Source organism: Sinocyclocheilus grahami, unplaced genomic scaffold (genome assembly GCF_001515645.1).
Source record: "Sinocyclocheilus grahami isolate Dianchi unplaced genomic scaffold, SAMN03320097.WGS_v1.1 scaffold199.1, whole genome shotgun sequence".
Lineage (NCBI taxonomy): Eukaryota > Metazoa > Chordata > Actinopteri > Cypriniformes > Cyprinidae > Sinocyclocheilus > Sinocyclocheilus grahami.
In genome coordinates this window covers 1200809-1224386 of record NW_015505378.1, presented here as the reverse complement: position 1 = coordinate 1224386, position 23578 = coordinate 1200809, and the positions used below count along the sequence as shown (strand labels likewise).

General features: G+C 33.7%; 2 protein-coding genes across 2 annotated transcripts; both read left to right on the top strand.

Annotated features, from left to right (window-relative positions):
• Window positions 1–3779: 3779 nt before the first annotated feature.
• LOC107595265 (ubiquitin-like protein 7) lies at window positions 3780–9725 on the top strand. The gene is made up of 9 exons (XM_016285616.1): window positions 3780–4105; window positions 5750–5869; window positions 6037–6119; window positions 6220–6304; window positions 6382–6439; window positions 8535–8668; window positions 8786–8835; window positions 8914–9110; window positions 9713–9725. The coding sequence occupies exons 1-9, from the start codon at window positions 3922–3924 to the stop codon at window positions 9723–9725; spliced, it is 924 nt and encodes a 307-aa protein (XP_016141102.1). The 5' UTR covers window positions 3780–3921.
• Window positions 9726–10079: 354 nt separating this feature from the next.
• LOC107595264 (acyl-coenzyme A thioesterase 4-like) lies at window positions 10080–17757 on the top strand. The gene is given in 12 exon segments (XM_016285615.1): window positions 10080–10195; window positions 10514–10588; window positions 10670–10771; window positions 13793–13983; window positions 14446–14609; window positions 15684–15812; window positions 15868–15974; window positions 16080–16173; window positions 16279–16305; window positions 17065–17118; window positions 17216–17357; window positions 17576–17757. Coding segments are annotated over 12 exon segments (1383 nt in total).
• The last annotated feature ends 5821 nt before the right edge of the window (window positions 17758–23578 follow it).

Here is a 23578-nt window from a genome sequence, read left to right as displayed (position 1 = left end):
TAGATGGCACAGAGATATATGTCAGTAGTTGAAATGCCAATTTGGTTGTTTAGTTTTAACCAGCAGTGAAATTTTCCAAATGTAATAATAGAAATGTGCTTGGCCAGATCCTCCCTGTACCACACCAGAATTCCTCCTGAGTCTCATCCACGATGCACTGTACTTAATTAAACTGAGGGCACAATTACTTCATAGTAGCCTGAGGGACAGTAGGTAAGTGCAAAGAGAAATATCCAAGACATTTTTTTTAAATAACTGGCAACTTCATTAAGATGCCAAATACATGAAACAACTCCTTTTGATTCATAAAATTTTCTCTGAGACAGATTTTTATGATTCATTCTGAGACAGAAAATTATGATCCAGCTTTTCTCAAAGTAAATATTAGCAAACATCACTCTGTTGCGTATTCTTGTTTCTTATTATCAAAGAAGGAAAGCAGATTTGTATTAGAGTAAATGACATAACTTTTCCATGCACATTCATTTTTACATTAAAATTGACATGTACTGTATCATAACTGGTTACCTTTGTTCTACCACTAGTTTACTTTAAAAGATCCTGTGGTATATTTATTATTTATTTTGTGTGTGTGTTTATGAATGTTCCATGAGTCTCTTAATTTCCATAAGCTATAAAACCTGTGTGCATCATATTCATAAAAAGATGCTTAAAATGGTTTAATTAGAGTATGGCTTGTCAAACCAGAGGACATAGCCATTATTCGGAAGTAAAATGTAAAAAATGTCTCCTGCTACAATGGGGACGTCTGGTTTCCACTTCAAAATGACCAAAGTCTGAGTGGTTACTGTGGTAGTTTGGACCGTTCCTCTAATCTACCCGGCACAGATTTTCAGACTTGTCTTGATCTTTAGACAAGCCCAAAGTGATGTCCCTTTGTAGCTGAGCCATGTTCCACCGGCTCTGGCTGAACAGAGCGTCTCTTCGCAGGGTGTGAAATGTCTGGACACTTCCTCTATCGCTGTCATAACTGGTGTGCCCTGATTCCCTCAGGCGCTGTCAGTGGAGGAGCTCAGTGAAGACTGGCGCTCTCTGAGAAGCATATCCAGCCAAGAGACCATCTGTCATAGCGAATAACTGCGTGACAGCACAAATACAGTCCTCCCTCACTAAAACCCTGACTAGCACTGGGAACTGATGGATATGAGAGCTTGGAATTGAAAGAACTGATCATAGGGGAAAGGAATGAGTGAATAAAGCAAACGATCATATACAAGATTATTACTAATGCTACCTTTGAAATAATAAGTATTTAGGTGCTAAGTTGTTTTATATGATATCTAGCTGATCCAAACTGCTAGGCTAATTTATCATCATTAGCTCTTTGAAGAGCTCGATTTTCTAGCCGGTGGACCTGGTTTTCACCTGAAAAGTCAACATTTAGTTAGTAGTCAAGTCAAGTCAAGTCAAGTTTATTTGTACAGCGCTTTTCATGATACAAATCATTGCAAAGCAACTTTACAGCAAATTAAGTTTTTACAATATTTAGTGGTAGCTTATCAGTGGTGACTGTCAGTTAATGTACATATGGCAGAAATGTACGGAAAAATCTATTTAAGACGTAATAAAACAGACGATGAACACTATTAACAGCAATTATTATATGATGCAATCAAACTTATAGCAAAATGTGGTAGTTCTGTATGTTGTTTCAGGGTTGGCATCATCTGAGGTCCTCTGAGGGGTTGCATCATCTCTTCTCAGGTGTTCTGGATCCAGACTGAAGCTTGTGTAAATCCTAGTTACCATGGGATGTCAATCCCAGCAGAAACAGAGAAACAAATACAAACATAGTTAGCGTAGCTGCTGTTCCAACCAAGCAAAATTGATTTGTTTAACCCAAACTAAAGAATAATAATGTGCATTTGATCAGATATAACTGCAGTGCAAGATTATGAGATGCATTATTTGAATGCTTGGCCAAAGAGGTGTGTCTTTAATCTAGATTTAAACAGAGAGAGTGTGTCTGAACCCCGAAACGTTATCAGGAAGGCTATTCAAGAGTTTGTGAGCCAAATGCGAAAAAGCTCTACCTCCTTTAGTGGACTTTGCTATCCTAGGTTAGGATAGCAAAGTAGTATGTAGTAAAGAGTTAGTAGTATGTTCTAGTTAGCCCCTACTGGTAGATGTTGTAACTGCACCTGTGCAGGCGAGCAAAAATGACTAAATTAATTCAAATTACATATGGTAGGCTACTTACCGGTGACTGATGTGTTATCGGAGCAAACGTTGAGATTAATAGAAGTGCTAACTGCTAATGCTAACTTTGCCCAGTTTGTTAATTTGTGCAAAAAGCTACATGTTCAAAAGCATTTTACATTTACATGTTCAAAAACATTTTATTATTATTATTTTAATTAATTAAGTGGGCAGTGTTATTTTAGTATCACTGAGATTCCATAATTGTTTTTAATACCATTTTTAGTCATTTTGTTGTGTTTGTAATTTTATTCTTTATTTTCTTTTCTTTTCCCTTTTTTCTTATTCTTCTTTTAATACGTCTAACTGTATAGTTAAGCATGGTTTTATTGTAGTAACAGTGTAGTGACCATGTTTTTTTTTTGTTTTGTTTTGGTGTATTGATTACCATTTGTAGGCTATAACCACAATTTTACTACAAATACCATGGTTAAACTATGGTTAGTAAACCATGGTTCTTTTGTGGATTCCATGGTTTAACTATAGTAACCATGGTTTTTTGGTTTTATTTGTAGTAAAACCATGGTTAATTTTCGTAATTAATTTAATTAAAATTTTAGTTGTACTAAATGAGAAATGTTGCCTTGGAAACTATAACTGAAATAAAATAAGTAAATGGTTTTATATATTATTTCATTTCAGGTCATGTTTATTTTATTTCAAGTAACGAAAATGTTCATTTAAATTTTTAGCAATTTTGTTGTGTGTTTTTATTTTTTTATTATTCGTTTTTATTAAAAACATGTCTATATAGCTTTTATTTTATTTATTTATTTCAGCTTTATTTTTAGTTTAAGTTATTTTTAGTTATTTAAGTTAAAATAAATGGAAATAAGAAATGTTGCCTTGACAACTAGCTAAATAAAAAATTATTTCTTTCTTTCTATTTATTACAGTTGAAATAATTTTATTTCAAGCAAAAAAAAAAAGATGCTTCAGTTTTATGATAATAATAACCCTGTGGGTTCTCTTCTAAAAGACACATTATTTTGGCTGGTTTTTAATTGTACCAAAACCGCTTTATTTGTACTTTTTCTATTAGCAACGCGTAAAAAGACAGTATAAGTCATTATAATCAGTAATTATGTCCCCACTGGATGCAACAAATGCCTCGTTTGTAATGGGTTTTAATGTTTTTGTCTCGTCGCTCCGGCCGGACACGGCATCAACAGTATTGTGAGGGGCGTAACATTTCCGTCTCACACTTGAGGTATTCGGCCAATCACAATGCATTGGATAGCTGGCCAATCACAGCACACCTCGCTTTTTCAGACCGGTGAGCTTTGTAAAAATTTATGCGTTTCAAAAAGGCGGGGCATAGAGGAGAAACAATAATGTACAGTATGTGGAAAATAATGTGTTTTTTGAACTTTAAACCGCATAAACACATTTCATTACACCAAATACACAAAATAATGTTATTTTTAGCAACATCATATGACCCCTTTAAATCTCTGCTTGTAGTGCAGCGCTTCATAATAACACTGCCCTCTCTGTTCATAAGCGACTGTTACAGTCTGTAAACACATCAGGAAAACTACAATTCCCAGAACCGCAATCTTTCCTGCGTGACGTCATGGCGCACGGATGAAAACAGTCGCATGATACTATTTATTTCAAAGACAGATTGCGTTTACAAGACTGACAGATATATTGGTCATTTCATGAGCACATATCATCTCTAGTGCGTGCACAAGACCGATGGCGTTCTCAGAGTGGCGTCTGTCTCTCAAGCTGCTGGACCAGCCTTCTCTTCCCAAGTCCGTGCTGCAGTTCCCAGAGACCGAGCCTGGAGATGTTCCTCCCGGAGAGTATCGGGTCTCCACTCTCAAGCAGCTGGTATCGGCTCAGATCCCAGATGCCATACCAGATCCTGAGCTCATAGGTAACATATAATGCAAAGCATCTGTCGCTAATATTAGAGTGATTATGATTATAATATTAGACGACAGTGTGGCATTAATACTGTCACATTTCAGATTATTACAGTATTAATAAACTGATTAAAAAGACTAGTCTTTATTTATAATGTTATAATCTGACGTGGACATCAAAGTCAAGTTAAAATAATTATTATAAGGGTTTTATTTAGCCCGTTATTTTAAGCCTTTTTATATGTATTCCTGTAGCCGAAATAGTATTTTATGTTACTAGTGCTTTTTTATGTTACTTGCGCTTATTATTATTATTATTATTATTATTTTTACCATTTTATTATTATTTTACTAGTGCTTATTAGTTTTTATTATTATTTTTATTTGGTGACTATCTTTTCAATTTCAATAACTATTGATTAGATAGTAGTACTTATTTCATTCCTAATAGTTACTAATCAAAGGTAAATATTCCATTGTTATATCAATATACTGTATGCTAACAAATACTTTGAATTCTTTGTGATTCTGTGGTTCAGATATTATAATCGATATTATAAAAAAGTAGTTTGTATTCCAATATGTATTTAATACACAAGTTTCACAATTTGAGTTGAATTACTGAAATAAATGAACTTTTCCACGACATTCTAATTTATCGAGATGCACCTGTACTAGTACCAATTACAATTTTGCTAAAAACTGTTCATTGGGTAACAGTGCTTTACTTATTTCCTAGTTACTAATAACTGTCCTATTAATTACTAATATCAATTCCAACTTTACTAGTATTTATTTATTCAATGCTTATTTAGGTACCTATTCATGTGTCATTGTATATTCCAGCTGTTATTTATTAAATTTCTTACCCCACTAATGAATAGCTTTTTACATTTTGTTTTAAACTTATGTTACAACTAGTCAGAATGGCTTTTTATTTAAAAAACAAAAACTACATAATGTATGTTATAATGCATTAGATCTTTTCATAAATAATTGTTACCAAAGTTAAAATGCATCATATTTGCAGATTTCCTGCTACATCTGTTTTTTATTGGTTACTTAAGATGAATAGATAAGTATTAAATATATTCTAACTGTGCGTTCAATTATTCATGAGATTATACAATGCATTATAAGGTGCATTACAAGGCATAATTATAAAGCATTATATATTTGAAGACATCAAGTAAAGCATTACCAATCTAGTAGTATGCAATATTACGGTTTACTTAGTAAACAGTCAAATCATTTCATACATGTTTTTTTTTTTACATTATCAACAATTTATAGCTAATATAATATCAAATAAGGGACACATTGTCTTAGGTTTATATTATAAGTCTATTAGACTTTTTTTTTTCCTTAACAGATTTTGTATCTGTCGTTTGTTTAAAAAGTTTCTGTAATTTATAATATAATATAATATAACATAATATATAATAGAATTTAAGTCAACAAGCTGGAACTATGACTTTTAAAAACATAAATGTGTCCCTATAGTGATGAAATCTAATAGTGATGGAATCTAAAGACACTTCGAATCATGTTTCATGTTTAAAAAAAAAGGAAAAATTAATAAATTCTGGGAATAACCCCTAGAGGAATCTTGACAAGATTGCAAACAGTTTTCCCATTATCTTTATGCATTACAGAATTAGTGTACTGTGGCAGAAAGTTAAAGGATGACTTGACTCTGGAGTCCTATGGGATTCAGTCGGGATCCACTGTGCACATCCTGAGAAAGTCTTGGCCTGAGCCTGAGATCCATCCCGGTGAGTCGGGTTTACGTTCTGCAGAGGAACACAAAAGGAGACATCGGGCAGAATGTTCATGCTGCTCTTTTCCATACAAATGAAATTATGTACAGATGGACACTGGCAAGCTCCAAAAATGCACCCTGAATAGAGTCCATTATTTATTCCTGTATGTTCCTCTATAGAGCCAGTGGACAAGGTTGCAGCTGCGAGGGAGTTTCGTGTCTTGCAGGCAGCTCTTCACACCAGCACTGCATACAGAGACTCGGTAGGTTGACTTGACCAGCATTGCTGAACACAAGCGTCTGAACGTGCTGCTGGTTCTGGATCCTTGGGAACATGTTTGAGTAGCTGTTCACTCATTCCAGGTGTTCAAGATGCTGAACAACAAGGAATCCCTCGACCAGATCATCATAGCAACACCTGGGCTGAGCAGCGATCCTGTGGCTCTAGGTATGTTTACAGGCAGAAGTGATTTGTGATGTGAGGCGTGTTGAAGACTTACTCATGTTTATTGACTACATTTTAAGGGGTTCTTCAAGACAAAGACCTCTTCATACAATTCACAGACCCAAACATGCTTGACACGTAAGTGAGCATCATTACATACAACAGGAAATAGCTGATTTCCTTTATGAACTGCCCCACCTCATCCATAAATAAATAAACGAATGAATGAATGAACAAATAAACAAACAAATAAATAATAATAATATTTATTATTAGTAGTAATAATTATAAGAAAAATAACAACAAAAATAAAGTGTTATATTTAAAATAATAATAATAAAACAACAACAGTAAACATAAATCAGTAATGTTATTGTTAATTTACTAATCAATATGAATATAAATAGCAATTAATACATTATTTACAATTATTAATTATTTATTAATACATAATTAACAATAATCATCATCATCGATCAATAATGTTATTATTAATTGGTAATAATGTAATAACAACAATAATTTATTAACTAATATAATAATAAAACAAATAATTTTTGTAATATAATAATATATAAAATAATAATGTATTATAATATAATTATAAAGATGATTCTGTATGTTGGGTGGTTACTCACGTGTAAGCTGGACATGCTGGACACCTGCAGGGCCTGCTGCAGTGCCTGGTTAAACAGGTCGTTGGTTATAGGAGTGCCTGCAGGGATTGGGGACACTCCTGAAGAGGGACCCTGTAACAGACATATTCGTTTTTTAAATTAGTGTATGCAAATCGAAAACATCATAGACACACTGATGTTTAAATTCCAGCTGGTAACAATTATTACCATTAATTAATTTATTAATTATTATCTGTTAACTAGTTCTGACATTAAGGGGTCACAACATCATTTTCAACTAAAAACGGAAAACGTTGTATGCGTTTGGCTGCTTATTTACAAGACAACAGCGTTTTGGGGGGGTGAAAATGCAAACTTTTGAAAACGGGTTTCAATGTGCAAGTTTTTAAAAATGATACCATTACCATCTCAGTATAAACTACAAAAACACAAATTTTGAATGAAACCTGAAGACGGTGACGTCATGCACTTGTGTATTATATGTGTGCACGCCGTAGTGTTTCTTTGCAAAGTGACATCGCCATCTACTGGCCTGGTATGAATAATGCAGTATTTTTCATCATTTTTGCCGATCCGTGTGAACGGGGTCTGTATGCGAAACTTTTGCAAAACCACAAAGGAAAAACATTTCTGTTTTCAGTACATTGTTGTCATGTAAATGTACCCTAAATGTTTATACTGCTTTGATTAAATAAAAAAATAATAAAATCTGTCATTTAGAAATGCTACAAGTGAATTTAGGCATCAAAAAAATATATGTAGAAGTAATATTTATTTTGAGTTCTGTTCAAGATTACATTTAAGTGTTATTAAATTAATGTTTTAAAAAATTAACTTCATTTTGGGGTCAGAAAGATGAAGGAAATTAATACTTTTATTTAGTAAGGATGCATTAAATTGATCAAAAAGTGACAGTAAAGACATTTATAATGCTACAAAAGATATGTATTTCAAATAAATGCTGTTCTTTTCCACTTTTTATTTATGGACGAATCCTGGGGGGGAAATGAATCATGATATCCACCAAAATATGAAACAGCACAACTATTTTCAGGATTGAAAAAATTTATATACTTTTGTAATATAATAATATATAAAATGATAATATATTATAATAGAATTATTGTTATTATTATTAATTAATCAGTAATATTATTTAATAGTAATTATAATTAATATTACTACTATTACTACTACTACTACTAATAATAATAATAGTAATAGTCATAATAATAATAATAATATTATTATTATTCAATGTTGAAATAATAATAATAATACAATATATTTGTTAATACATTTATATTTAGGTAGAATTCATATTTGTTTCATTTCAAGCACTTAATCATAAGCAGTCAATTTTGTCTGGTACTGTATGTCTTTATAATAATTAATCACAATTAAATTATTTATTTTGCTTTTAAAACGACTTTCCATTTTGGCATTATAGTAATATAGTAAAAACGGGTGTGAATGTCATATTGTGTTGACTTCTGTTGAATCTGAGGTTTTATTGCCTCCGAATGTGACATTTGAATCATGTGGTACACTTTGGGTTAAAGCAAATGATACCCTGAGCTTAACTGTCTCACCAGATTGGCCAATTCCCACCCGGCACTGGTAAATGCCATCATCCTGGTGCTGCACTCGGTGGCTGGCAGCGTGCCGCCCCAACAGAGCGCCAGCTCCTCCAGAAACGTGTCTTCTAGCTCTTACAGCGACATGCCAGGTGGGTGTCCATTTAAACACAATTTAAGTGAAAAATTGCCCACCATTTACATAATGTGACGGGTCATTTTGGTGATCCATAGTAATTTTCATGCATACATTTTTTTTTAATCTACAGGAGGTTTCCTCTTTGAAGGCATGTCTGATGATGATGAGGACTTCCAGTCGGTTTGTGATGATTTACTGTTCTTCATTAGGAATAGTGCATTGACAGTATTGGATCCTAAGCCAGTTTATCATCTGTAGGGGAATCGCGGTGGGCCGTCCACTCTTGCTAGTGGTTTGGCCGGCATGAGGCCAGCTTCGCTCGGTTATAACGGCGCCGTGGGCCCCAGACCCATCACTCAAAGTGAACTGGCCACCGCTCTGGCCCTCGCCAGCACCCCTGAGAGCAGCGCTGTTACACCAACTACAGGAAATCAGGTACAGGACACTTCAGTAGAGTACACTGCACATTACTGTGTCCATCCAGAGTCCACCCAGAGTTGTTTGTATTATATATATATATATATATAAAACCACGGCCTAAAATGAATGGTAATAATAAAAACCATAATAAAATTATGGTTTAGCGCTTTTATCAAATTAAAAAAAACTAAATTTCATGGCTGGAAAAAATATTTATGGACGGTAAATTTTCTCAAGTCACTGGCCATTGGCAGGTGTGTCAAAGTGTTATACTGTATACAACCATTCAAACGTTTGGTGTAAAATAATTTTATTTATGTTTTTGAAGTCACTTCTGCTCACCAAGGCTGCATTAATTTGATCAAAAATACAGTAAAAACAGTAGTATTGTGAAATATTATGAAAAATGTACAATAAGTGTTTTCTGTTTGAATATATTTTAAAATGTCATTTATTTCTGTGATCAAAGCTGAATTTTCAGCATCATTACTGCAGTCTTCAGTGTCACTCGATCCTTCAGAAATCATTCTGATATGCTGATTTGCTGCTCGAGAAATATGTATTATTATTATCAATCCTGAAAATAGTTGTGCTGTTTCATATTTTTGTGGATATCATGATTAATTCCCCCCCCCAGGATTCGTCCATAAATAAAAAGTTGAAAAGAACAGCATTTATTTGAAATACATGTCTTTTGTAGCATTATAAATGTCTTTACTGTCACTTTTTGATCAATTTAATGCATCCTTACTAAATAAAAGTATTAATTTCCTTCATCTTTCTGACCCCAAAATGAAGTTAATTTTTAAAAACATTAATTTAATAACACTTAAATGTAATCTTTAGCAGAACTCAAAATAAATATTACTTTTGCATATAATTTTGTGATGCCTAAATTCACTTGTAGCATTTCTAAATGACAGATTTTATTTGTTATTTATTTAATCAAAGCAGTATAAACATTTAGGGTACATTTACATGACAACAATGTACTGAAAACAGAAATGTTTTTCCTTTGTGGTTTTGCAAAAGTTTATCATCCTTCGAGTTGCTTGGTTGATGAAAAAGTAGAGGTAGAAGTGAAAAACTTGCCTGCCGATTCTAAATTCACTCCTCTAGAGTCACTCTGAAGATGGAGACGATTGGGAAGCGTTCGGCCACTACACCAGCGACTCCTCAGGGAGGTACACTGCTTCATCTTAAACTTTCATACAATCACTGTTTTGTTTCTGAAAGCTTTCTCAATCATTAAAGGATTTACTTAATTATTAATACACAGTTTCCAGAGATGAAAGTCTTGGCGGGACATTTGAGGGGGTTGAAGCCATGGGTGTGCTTTGGAGTATGAGACCTGTTCCTGAATGTAAACCAGGTCGCCGGTGAGTAAGTAAAGCGAGAGAGATAAATAACTGCACCACTTTTTTTTTCTCCTCTAGAGTCACTCTGAAGATGGAGACGATTGGGAAGCGTTCGGCCACTACACCAGCGACTCCTCAGGGAGGTACACTGCTTCATCTTAAACTTTCATACAATCACTGTTTTGTTTCTAAAAGCTTTCTCAATCATTGAAGGATTTACTTAATTATTAATACACAGTTTCCAGAGATGAAAGTCTTGGCGGGACATTTGAGGGGGTTGAAGCCATGGGTGTGCTTTGGAGTATGAGACCTGTTCCTGAATGTAAACCAGGTCGCCGGTGAGTAAGTAAAGTGAGAGAGATAAATAACTGCACCACTTTTTTTTAATTGCATGCACTTGTAATGAACTTCAGATTTAAAGGGACAGTTCACCTTAAAATAAAATTCTGTCATCATTTACTCTCCATACGTCGTCCCAAAACTGTATACTGTTATTTATTTATTTTCTGTGTAAAACAAAATAGGAATTTTATCGTAAAGGTGCTCACATTAACAACATTTTGTGGGAATAAAAGGTCCATTGTCAATATAGTGCAATAGTCGGGTTGCAGAGGCAAAAATGCAATTAATATTCTTCTTAGGGAAATTGTTAATATGCTTTTGTTGAAGCCATAACTTTGCAATATTTCAACTCATGTTTTAAATCAGGGGTGTCAAATTCAATTCCTGGAGGGCCGGAGCCTTGCGGAGTTTTGTTCCAACCCTGCTCCAACACACATACCATGTAGTTTTCAAATAAGCCTGACGGATTTGATTAGCTGAATCAGGTGAGTTTAAATAGGGTTGAATCTAAACTCTGCAGGGCTCCGGCTCTCCAGGAATTGAGTTTGACACCCAGCCATGCTTAACAGCGGAATCCATTGTTAAAAAACTACATTACCCACGATGCTGTAAAGAAATTTCCACCAATCAGAGAGCTGTAGTGAGCAAATCGGGCCAAACGAGCGCTTAGCTCCGCCCATTCCATGACGCACGCAAATTATGTTATAGAGACTCCCCACACTCTCAAAATACTTAAATATTTGAAAATATATATGCATATTTGCCAATAAACTTAAAATATGTTGTTTCTGTATATACAGTCAACAACTTTAAATGGATAGTTTTATATTTCTCAATTGTTTTCAAATTTGATTGTCTTTTACAATGCTTAATTGGGTTCATTAAAGCCGTTAAAAACACACAAAAATGTCTTTTTTTTTTTCGATTTTCAAAAACTTTTTTTTGCTTCAAATCAAAGTTTGTACTGTTGTGATTCACCTCGTAGCTGGTTGGTTTGATTCATGGCTCTAACAAAGACTTTTTAAAAAAGGAAATGAGTGGAAAAATACACTAAAAAAGGGGGCGGGCACTAATGCCTAAGCGAGACATGCAAAAAAAAAAAGAGCGGGGCGTTTTGATTGGACGAGCATTTCTTGGTCCTACACCTTCCACAGAATATATAAATATAGATAAATACATTTAGACCACTTAATTTAATGATTGCTATCGAGATGTGAAGAGACTTTCAACCAGCATAACAAAAAATGTTTCTGAACACAATCACCTATTGCACCTTTAAAAGACACCATATTGAATTTAACGTTAATGAAAACAAGGCTGTGACGGATAGGCTTTACAGTGGCATGCACTGATTAAAAGTCCTAGATCATGCCATTTTGCCAACCCACAGGTTTAAAACTATTTTTTGGAGTTTTTGACTACTGAAATTTTTTTTTTCTTCAGAAAGATGTTTTGTCAGCTGAACAGTCGCTAATTGTTAAATAACAGTACAATCCACTGAATGCTCTGTACTTAAGTCCCTCACAGCCTGAATTTCATTCCTGTCAAAAAATTAAACATGGATCTACCTTGACTGAGGTCTATATGTCTTTGTAAAAATGTATGCTGGTATTTTTTTTGGTTGAAAACTGAGAATTTTATTAAAAGTGGAGTCACAACTTAAACCTGATGCGAAATCTGCGTGGGAAAATCTTTTACCCTCACGCACTGAATTGACAGATAATTTTGATTTGAATTGACAGATTGCGGAAGAACAATGTCCAGACACCTATCAAAGTGGTGTTTTCCGTGCATGAAGGACACCTTGCTAAGGGCTTCAAGCATCACACACCCCTCACATCAGCTACAATCCATTGTTAAAAAACTACATTACCCACGATGCTGTAAAGAAATTTCCACCAATCAGAGAGCTGTAGTGAGCAAATCGGGCCAAACGAGCGCTTAGCTCCGCCCATTCCATGAAGCACGCAAATTATGTTATAGAGACTCCCCACACTCTCAAAATACTTAAATATTTGAAAATATATATGCATATTTGCCAATAAACTTAAAATATGTTGTTTCTGTATATACAGTCAACAACTTTAAATGGATAGTTTTATATTTCTCAATTGTTTTCAAATTTGATTGTCTTTTACAATGCTTAATTGGGTTCATTAAAGCCGTTAAAAACACACAAAAATGTCTTTTTTTTTTTCGATTTTCAAAAACTTTTTTTTGCTTCAAATCAAAGTTTGTACTGTTGTGATTCACCTCGTAGCTGGTTGGTTTGATTCATGGCTCTAACAAAGACTTTTTAAAAAAGGAAATGAGTGGAAAAATACACTAAAAAAGGGGGCGGGCACTAATGCCTAAGCGAGACATGCAAAAAAAAAAAGAGCGGGGCGTTTTGATTGGACGAGCATTTCTTGGTCCTACACCTTCCACAGAATATATAAATATAGATAAATACATTTAGACCACTTAATTTAATGATTGCTATCGAGATGTGAAGAGACTTTCAACCAGCATAACAAAAAATGTTTCTGAACACAATCACCTATTGCACCTTTAAAAGACACCATATTGAATTTAACGTTAATGAAAACAAGGCTGTGACGGATAGGCTTTACAGTGGCATGCACTGATTAAAAGTCCTAGATCATGCCATTTTGCCAACCCACAGGTTTAAAACTATTTTTTGGAGTTTTTGACTACTGAAATTTTTTTTTTCTTCAGAAAGATGTTTTGTCAGCTGAACAGTCGCTAATTGTTAAATAACAGTACAATCCACTGAATGCTCTGTACTTAAGTCCCTCACAGCCTGAATTTCATTCCTGTCAAAAAATTAAACATGGATCTACCTTGACTGAGGTCTATATGTCTTTGTAAAAATGTATGCTGGTATTTTTTTTGGTTGAAAACTGAGAATTTTATTAAAAGTGGAGTCACAACTTAAACCTGATGCGAAATCTGCGTGGGAAAATCTTTTACCCTCACGCACTGAATTGACAGATAATTTTGATTTGAATTGACAGATTGCGGAAGAACAATGTCCAGACACCTATCAAAGTGGTGTTTTCCGTGCATGAAGGACACCTTGCTAAGGGCTTCAAGCATCACACACCCCTCACATCAGCTACTGCTGAATGCTGGTATTTGGCCCCTGAAGTCCAGAGCGTTGAAGTGACAGAGGGTGAGATAAAGGGGACACTGTTCATTCCCTCAGGTATGGATTAGTCATTAGATGCAGTCCTTGCCCATATATCATTGGTATAGTGTAGTATTTTAAAATGTATATTCAATTATAATAATATAAATATATAATAATAATTAGAATGTACTTTAAATAATATGCAAATTTAATTCATTAATATATATTTAATTATAACATAAATGTATTTACTTATACTGCCATTTGGGGTCATTAAGGTTTTTTTTATTATTTAAAGAAACTAATACTTGCATTCTGCAATGATGCATTAAAATGATCAAAAGGCTTCAATTCAAAATATCCAGAAACAACACATGAAATATACATTTATATTGTGCCACAAGAGAAGCATTTATTTTAAAACCAACCTACTCTGTGACCTTGTATATTTAGATGAATGTAAATCATTACATTCTGTCTACATTTATCGAGACTCGAGGGACTCTCCATTTAAATGCGTGTGGTTTTGTAATGCAGGCCCCTTTCCTGCCGTGCTGGACCTCTGGGGAGGGCAGGGGGGTCGTGTTGAGTATCGCTCAGCGCTCCTGGCGTCCCACGACTATGTCTCGCTGGTCCAGGAATACATCGGGATCCTGAATGCTGCAGGAAAACTCCATCACATGGACAACACCTACTTTGAGGTACATGTGTGCTACACAACAACTACAAATATAACTCTGATTAACAGATAGGTAAGTAATTCATGTGTATTTATATCTGAATATACAATACTGGTCAAAAGTTTGGAATAATTCAGATATTTTATTGTTTTTGAAAGAAGTCTCTTATGTTCACCAAGGCTGCATTTGTTTCATCAAAAATACAGTAAAATTAGTAATACTGTGAAATAATATTACAAAAAAAAAAACAGTTTTCAGTTTATATATATTTAAAAATGTAATTTATTCCTGTGATGCAAAGCTGAATTTGCAGCATCATTACTGCAGTCTTCAGTCTCAGAAATCATTCTAATATGCTGATTTGCTGCTCAAGAAACATTTCTTATTATTATCAATGTTGAAAACAGTTGTGCAGCTTCATGTTTTTGTGGAAACCGTGATACACTTCCATTTAAAAGTTATTTCTATTCATCAATTTTAAAAAATATTACTCAAAAATATTAAGCAGCAAAAATGTTTTATTATTATTATTAATAATTGAGAGCAATAATAATTGATAATAATGGAGCAGCATATTAGCATGATTTCTGAAGGATCATGTGACTGAAGACTGGAGTAATGATGCTGAAAATTCAGCTTTGATCACAGGAATGAATTACATTTACAAAATATTCAAATAGAAAACTACATTCTAAATATATTTTACAATATTAATGTTTTACTGTGTTTTTGATCAAATAAATACAGCCTTGGCAAGCATAAGAGACTTATTTAAAAACATAAAAAAATCTTATTCCAAACTTTTGACCAGAAGTGTATATGATAATATATTTATTAAAATGGAATGACCTTTCTACTATTTATTTGCATATACTTTAACTAATCTGACATTATTTAATGTTTGTTAATGCTGAAGTGATTTAAAAATAATTCAGTTATATGTAAATTAATTTATAATTTTCTAATTTTAATTAATTTAAAATGTAATTAATTTTAAATAAAATGTTCAGTATTTCCCAAAATTTGATTCACACATTGGAGAGGGAAAATAAGGTATATACCATCATATGTACAGTACCTTGAAAGTATTTAAAGCTCATCAAATCTGCGTTCACATTTCTACAAAAACACCCCAAAGTGCGTCCTGACAGAGTGGCAGTGATGGGGATGTCATTCGGTGTCTCTGTAACGCTGGGTTTGACAGCATACTCAGAAATTGTAAAGGTGAATACGTCACACGTTCTCATGTACATCAGTACAGTGGAGATTTGATGCAGAGACCTGCAATGTATTTTTCTGTCCTTGTGGTTGTGTGGTTTGTGTGAGTGGGAGGCACATCATGCCGCTCAAAGGATCTTTGGCGGAGGTCTATGCAGCACTGCAATAGTGTGAAACACTGTTTTCCCATAACAGACAAATACAATTAAAATACATTACATTATACAGTACAAACTATATACTAATAACATCTGTCATTCTGTCAATACCAAGGAATGTAGACAAAACCCGTTATGATGAAAAGATGAGAATAATTTGGCGGGATCTGTTGCTGCCAATACCAAATGACCCTTCCAAGAAAGTTAAGGTATGAAAATGATACATTTACTGTGTTAGTGGTGCATAATATGCAGTTTTGTACTGTAAAGAGTCATGTGCTTGCAATTCTTACGGTGGGTTTTGTTTTTACCAGATGGGTGAAATCAAATGCCCTTTATTATTAAAGGGATAGTTCACCCAGAAATGAAAATTTGATGTTTATCTGCTTACTCCCAGGGCATCCAAGATGTAGGTGACTTTGTTTGTTCAGCAGAACACAAACGAAGATTTTTAACTCAAACCGTTGCAGTCTGTCAGTCTTATAAACAAGTGGATGGGAATCACGGCTTTGAGAGTCAAAAAAATATACACAAACAAAAGCAAATTAAACCCTGCGGCTCGTGACGATACATTGATGTGTAAAGACTTATCAGTGCATTACCGCCACCTATCTCTCAAGTGGACCATTGACACTCTATCTACAGAGATTGTAGATAGAGTGTCAATGGTCCACTTGAGAGATAGGTGGCGGTAATGCACTTATAAGTCTGCAATCCGCCGTAAAGCAAGAAGAAGAAGACGCGTCACGCACCAGCTGTCGAGGACGCGCTCAGGACAGTTCAGACATTGCAGTGCATCAGAGGTAAAAACTATATAAATACTGTTCAGTTTCTTGCACAGACCGATCGTTTCGTGTCTTTACACATCAATGTATCATCACGAGCTGCAGGGTTTAATTTGGTTTTGTCTGTGTATGTTTTTTTTGACTCTCAATGCCGTGATTTCCATTCACCTCCATTATATGACTGACAGACTGCAACGGTTTGAGTTAAAAATCTTCGTTTGTGTTCTACTGAAGAAACAAAGTCACCTACATTCTTGGATGCCCTGGGGGTAAGCAGATAAACATTCAATTTTCATTTTTGGGTGAACTATCCCTTTAATTGCTGGTGAGGACGATCAAAACTGGCCAGCTTCAGAATCTGCAGTGGATGTGAGTCGATCGGTTTAACACAATAAAATGTTCGTCTTCAGCACTTTTATTTCATCTCAGGCCAGTGATTTAGCCAATCTCATGTCCTGTTCGGTAGATGAAGAAGAGGATGGAAAAGGCCGGGAACAGTGACCTCCTAACGGTTCTCTCGTATCCTGGAACGGGTCTCCTTATTGAGCCGCCCTACAGCCCTCACGTCCGATTCAGTGATTTCAAGTTACTGGAGGCAAAGACCAAAGGTGAAGCTCGTTTTTCCATTGAGTTTCTAGCCCTTGTCTTATGTTAAAATGATGGGTACATTCATTATGTTCCAGGTTAAATTAACCCTTGTTAGATTAATACTAATAATCTATTCATTATTACTGTAAAAAGGCACAATGAAGATGAATTAGTCTTGCAATTATAAATACAGTATATAAATGGTTAGCAGCGTGTAACTTCTTTGCTGTTGTCATAGAGATGCTCCTCAAGAAAAGCCAGAGTTTTCTGCCAGGACTCCTCCTGAGCTCGACTGTGAGGAACCGTCTCTCCTCCCCAAAGCACCGCCACTACAGTACAAAGCAATGTCATTTCAACCTCCTGAAATACAACGCACATATGCCAACAACAGCACATTCTTCTATCCGTCTGTGTATATGACATCTCACTTCCCATTTATGCATATTGGTGGAGGAAATAAGAAGAAGATAATAGATTAATCTTAGTCTAGCCCTTATATTACCGTATGTTCCGGGTCAGTTTGACCCGCAGCACATTTTTGAGTTGTGGGAAATACTAGGGAAATTAACCTAGGATGTTTTTCTTGAAATTATGAAATTATATCTCATTTAGGGTCATGAACATGCCTGCAATGTTTTGACACTGAGGTGTTGTGAAATTTATATTATGACTGTGATGTTAGCAGGTCAATTTGACCCACAAATTGCATGCTTGAAGGCAAGTGCTCATTCTGTTTGAGCTTCAGGAAAGCACAATAGAAATCTAAATGTTAAATTTAAAATAATAATAAATAAATAAAAATATGGTTTTAAATCGTCAATTATTGTTTAAAACCCATGCTAATATTTATATATTTAGCATATTAACTATTAAAATGTATACAATTCTAAAATGTTATATTTGATATCATACAAAATATAACTTCTTAATAAAATTAATCATTACATTTTTATTGTCTTCATTGGCTTTATATGATTAAAATAATATTATATAATATTTTAATCTATGATATTAAATTTGAACATGTTATAGTTGATGTAACATAAAATATAACTTCTTAATAAAATGAATGAAAAAAATTCATTTAATCACTACATTTTCACTGTTATGAGACTCCAATGAATTTCTCTGGGTATAGTTATTTTTAAAATCAAATTTCTTTGTAATTCTGTATAAATGTATAACATTTAAAATATGAGTCAGTTTTTCATGGTTTCATTTTTAGTGAATTGTGTTTAATTATAATTTTAAAAGTATTAATTGTTAAATTATTATAATTAATAAATGATTAATTAATACTTAAAAAATTATTAGTAATTAAACTGTAATATATGATGGGCAATGATGGTAATATTGTTTAATTATAAATTATTAATGATTATTATATTAATAATTAATTCATAAAAATACAAATGGTATACTTTTTAATTGTAGATATTGATCTATATTTCAAATAGTTATAGTTAATTTATTATTTGATTTAAATAATTACTATAAATTAAAAATCTAATTATTTGAAAAAAATCTAATGTAAATTGCATGTTTTTTTTTTACGTACAGATATTGGACTTAAGGTGATGTTAACATGTAAACCTTGGGATGTTAGAGAAAATAATCTTCTAATCGTAAAATTAAAGTACAATTTATTAATCAAAAACAATTTATCTTCAGATTGAAAGAATTTATTGAAGAACTATTACTTACAAAGAGCGTTGATGTATAAAATTGAAATATGATGCTGAAATTCAAAATGTCAGTAACTAGCCTACCCCTCAGTTTCTGTTAGTTTTTTTGAACTCTTGAGCTTAAAGGGATAGTTCACCCAAAAATGAAAATTCTGTCATCATTTACTCACCCTCATGCCGTTCCAAACCTGTATGAGTTGCTTTCTTATGTTGAACACAAAAGAAGATATTTTGAAGATTGCTGGTAATCAAACAGTTGCTGGTTGCCATTGACTTCCATAGTAGGAAAAAAAAATACTATGGAAGTCAATGGCAACCAGCAACTGTTTGATTACCAGCAATCGTCAAAATATCTTCTGAGCATTGCAGTAATTAAAGACACGTTGAGTAATTTAGGGGTTCACTGGCCCTGAATCTCACTTATGCATGGATGCCAAGGGTCTTTTCCAGCCAGAAAGTGTGCTGTCTAGCAGGGCAATCAATGCAATGTTTACGTGTTTTTATTTATTTCATTTTTGTCTAGCTTCAATTGATAAGTTCTGTGTTTACTCCTTTTGATACCAAAAAACTGTCACAAACTCCCGCTGCGACGGGGATCAAAGACTGATGTGTGATGCTGCTGCCAGAGCATCTTACATGAGCAAATCTGGAGCCACCGCATTAGCCATTTCACTTGGTGTAGCCATTGATGTTGACGCCAAACAGTGATGAGAACATTTGTCTCGTTTGTCAATGTGCAGAATGAGGCTGAAATCAGAAGTGACACATCTCATAATGACTGATGTGCTTTTGTAGTGTGTTCTTCCAGAAAATATTTTAGCTTCCACAAAGGAAAACATTCCCATATTAATTGAATGGGGGAAAAAACAACAACATCAACAACTGTGTTCCCAGGACTAGCCTCTTTTTTCATAAATATTAGGTTGGGCCACATAGCTATGATTTTATTGCATCAGACTGCCACGTATTTGAAATGTTATACATTTATACAGAATTACAATATTTGTATATTACGGTTTTATATGTATGCATAAGATGTTGCATTTCATAACTTTCATAAATTTTAAATGTTAAAGTTTCAATTGAATTCAGTGGCTTATGTAGTCAAGATTTTAAGGTTTATACACAAATTGGATTTTAAAAATAAATATACCCAGAGAAATTCACTTGAGTAAAAAGTGTGACAACTAGCCCCAGTCTTTTAACAGAAAAAATGTAGAACATAAATAAATAAAGAAACTTTATATTTTGTATTATATGAAATATAACATTTTATTAAGAAAAAATATTTTTTTACTAAGAAATATGTTGTATTATATACAGTATATAATTTAACATTTTTATTTAATATATTTTAATATTATAAATATTGTATAACATTTTAATCATATAAAGCTGACAGAAAAAAACATGAATAAATAATTTATATAACATTTTAAAATATAATACATTTTGATAATTAACATGATAAATATATAACATTACAGTAAACATGTAATAAATATTTCTATTCATTTTACAAAGAAGTTATATTTGTATTATGTCATTTTAAAATGTGATAATTTTAAAATAATTTTACTAAGAAATATTTTGTATTATATCAAATATAAAATTATTTGAATTTAATACATAACATACATTTTAATTTAATACATTTTAATAATATGATAAATATTATAAAATATTTTAAATCATAAAGCAGGCAGAAAAAATTATTTTATTTTTTAAAGTTTTATTAGGAAGTTATATTTTGTATGATATCAAATATAACATTTTAAAATGTAATACATTTTAATAACATGATACATAATATGTAATAATATTTTAAACATATAAAGCAGGCAGTAAACGTAATAAATAATTTCTGACATTTTACAAAGAAGTTATGTTTATTATATCAAATATAACATTTTTAAATTACATGTAACATTTTAATAATTACTATGAAAAATATTACAATTATGTTAATTATTATATATAGCAGACAGTGAGGATTGTTCACTAAGAACAATATATATATCCATTTACAATATTGAGCATATTATCGATTTTGTTTGTTTGTTTACAATTAAAACGCTGATATATTTGTCTGTCTGTCTTGTCATAACAGTGTCAAAATGAACCCAAGCTTTGAGTCAGAGACACTATTTTTCCTCAACACAAGATGAGACACGTCTTCATACCCTGCGTTTGATTTGCTATGGAAGTGTGAGCTGCTATTCAAAACTGCTTTTGCATTAAAAAAGGATGAGAGCATAAAATGAGTCGCATAAAATGTCTAAAACCTTTGAACTTATTCTGAACAGCATCGCCAAATAATTGCAAGACAGCAAACAACAACAAGGCGGTGGTTTAAAGACTAATGAACTCACAGCGAGTCGGATATGTTATCTTATTAAAGATGTGTGATGATTTGCATTTCCACCTTATGAAGAACTGGTCAACATTACCTTAAATGTATAGCACTGATCAAATGAACTGAACAGGTCCAGTGCATTTATTCAGTACTTTAACACCATGGTTCCCAACCCTGGTCCTGGAGGCACCCCAACACTGCACGTTTTGCATGTCTCCTTTCTCTGACACACCAATTTCAAGTCTTTAAGTCTCTACTAATGAGCTGATGACCTGAATCAGGTGTGTTTGATTAAGGAGGCATGCAAAACGTGCAGTGTTGGGGTGCCTCCAGGGCCAGGGTTGGGAACCACTGCTTTAACACATGTCAGACTTGGTGAAGATTTGCTGCAAAGATTTTGATTGATACATTTGCATTTTGTCTGGGTCTGTAAATGTCTACAGATGCCAAAAACAGCCTCGAGGGGATGACAAATGCCTTGGCTTGGTTGTTTGTGGTTTCTAACCACAGCTGTTGACTCTGTGATCATAAAATCTGCCTTTGAAAAGTAAAAAAATGTATTTCTGTGATTTGTAGGCCAGATGCGCTGTGTTTATCAGTATCTGTACCACAGCCACTGGCGTGAATTTCATTCGGGCAATAATTTGTAGCAATAAAGAAGGTGATTCTTGTCCTAAATGTGGCTTACAACTAGTTTTAGCTCTAAATAAATGAGTAGTGATTTTAATAGAGATGATGTACACTTGCGTGAGATGAAGACGCAGTCATTGCAGTAGAAAATTAGGTATTTCTACAAAGGCATCTGTAACCAAAAACATTTGCATCAATCCATACAAATATATGTGACCCTGCAGCACAAAAGCAGTCTCGAGTCGCTGGGGTATATTTGTAGCAATAGCCAAAATAACATTGTATGGGTCAAAATTATAGATTTTTCTTTTATGCCAAAAATCATTAGGATATTAAGTAAAGATGATGTTCCATGAAGATATTTTGTAAATTTGCTACTGTAAATATATCAAAACTTAATTTTTGATTAGTAATATGCATAGCTAAGGACTTAATTTGGACAACTTTAAAGGCGATTTTCTCAGTATTTTGATTTTTTTGCACCCTCAGATTCCAGATTTTCAAATAGTTGTATCTCGGCCAAATATTGTCCTATCCTAACAAACCATACATCAATGAAAAGCTTATTTATTCAGCTTTCAGGTGATGTATAAATCTCAATTTCGAAAAATTGACCCTTATGACTGGTTTTGTTGTCAGGGTCACATATGTTTATTTATACCATAGTCCAGTGTTTCCCAGGCAGCATATATATGCAAACTCATTCTCTGGCAGCAGGAGGCGCTGTTGGAGTGGAAGAGATCAAGGTTTCCCCGGTAACGGCTGTACACAAAGCAGCGCTCCGCTCAAAAAAACACTGCTTTATCAGACATTACATGCAAGATTACATGAAAATGACATCCAGTTTTCTGAAGACAGTCGGTTTCCTTACAGTGATATAAAAAAACCCCGCAATCAATGTATGGGAAACACTGTAGTCTCATAATTGAAGTGTAAATTCTGCATAACAAAGAGTGAAAAATTTAAGGGGGTCTGAATACTTTCCGTACCCACTGTACATAATTATTCAGGTACATGTGTAATAACTTGTGAAAACTTGAGGCTACAGCAGCTCTTCTTCTTCCTCTTTGTCTTGTCTGATGCACTCAACCCACGACCTCGCCCCTCCCCACCCTATAGAGTTGGACACAATTGTGCACGGAAAAGATCATATTTTGAGCGCGCAAAAGTGCGTTTTGCACGTGAGCGAACTGAGTTTTGTGGAGAAAATGTTTGTCTCTCAAAGAGCACAAAAATCAATTTTGCATTTAAATTTTTTTTTGATTTGTGCAGACCTCTTTTGCGCGTGCAACGTTTCATTAGCTTACTCCCTTGATGCCCACCCTCAGTGCTCTCTAAATGCCAACAGCTGGCTTGCTCAACACAACCCAGAGTTACAATATGCCATAATTCCAGCCAATCAGAGATGAGGCTGCTAAATTCTGATTGGCTGCCTTGACAACCAATCACAACATTCCTTGCATTGCTGATGAGGGAAAATATAGTGCATGCATAATTATTATGCAAGTTGATTTTCTGATCATATTTTTTTCCAAGCACATTTTACCAATTCCAAACGACATCAATCTTA

What these genes read in the sequence shown, in the direction of transcription:
- LOC107595265 (XM_016285616.1), top strand. Translation starts at nt 3,922, where the DNA reads ATGGCGTTCTCAGAGTGGCGTCTGTCTCTCAAGCTGCTGGACCAGCCT. An exon ending in ACCAGATCCTGAGCTCATAG is followed by an intron (nt 4,106 to 5,749) that starts GTAACATATAAT and finishes TATGCATTACAG; the next exon opens with AATTAGTGTACTGTGGCAGA. An exon ending in CAGCGATCCTGTGGCTCTAG is followed by an intron (nt 6,305 to 6,381) that starts GTATGTTTACAG and finishes CTACATTTTAAG; the next exon opens with GGGTTCTTCAAGACAAAGAC.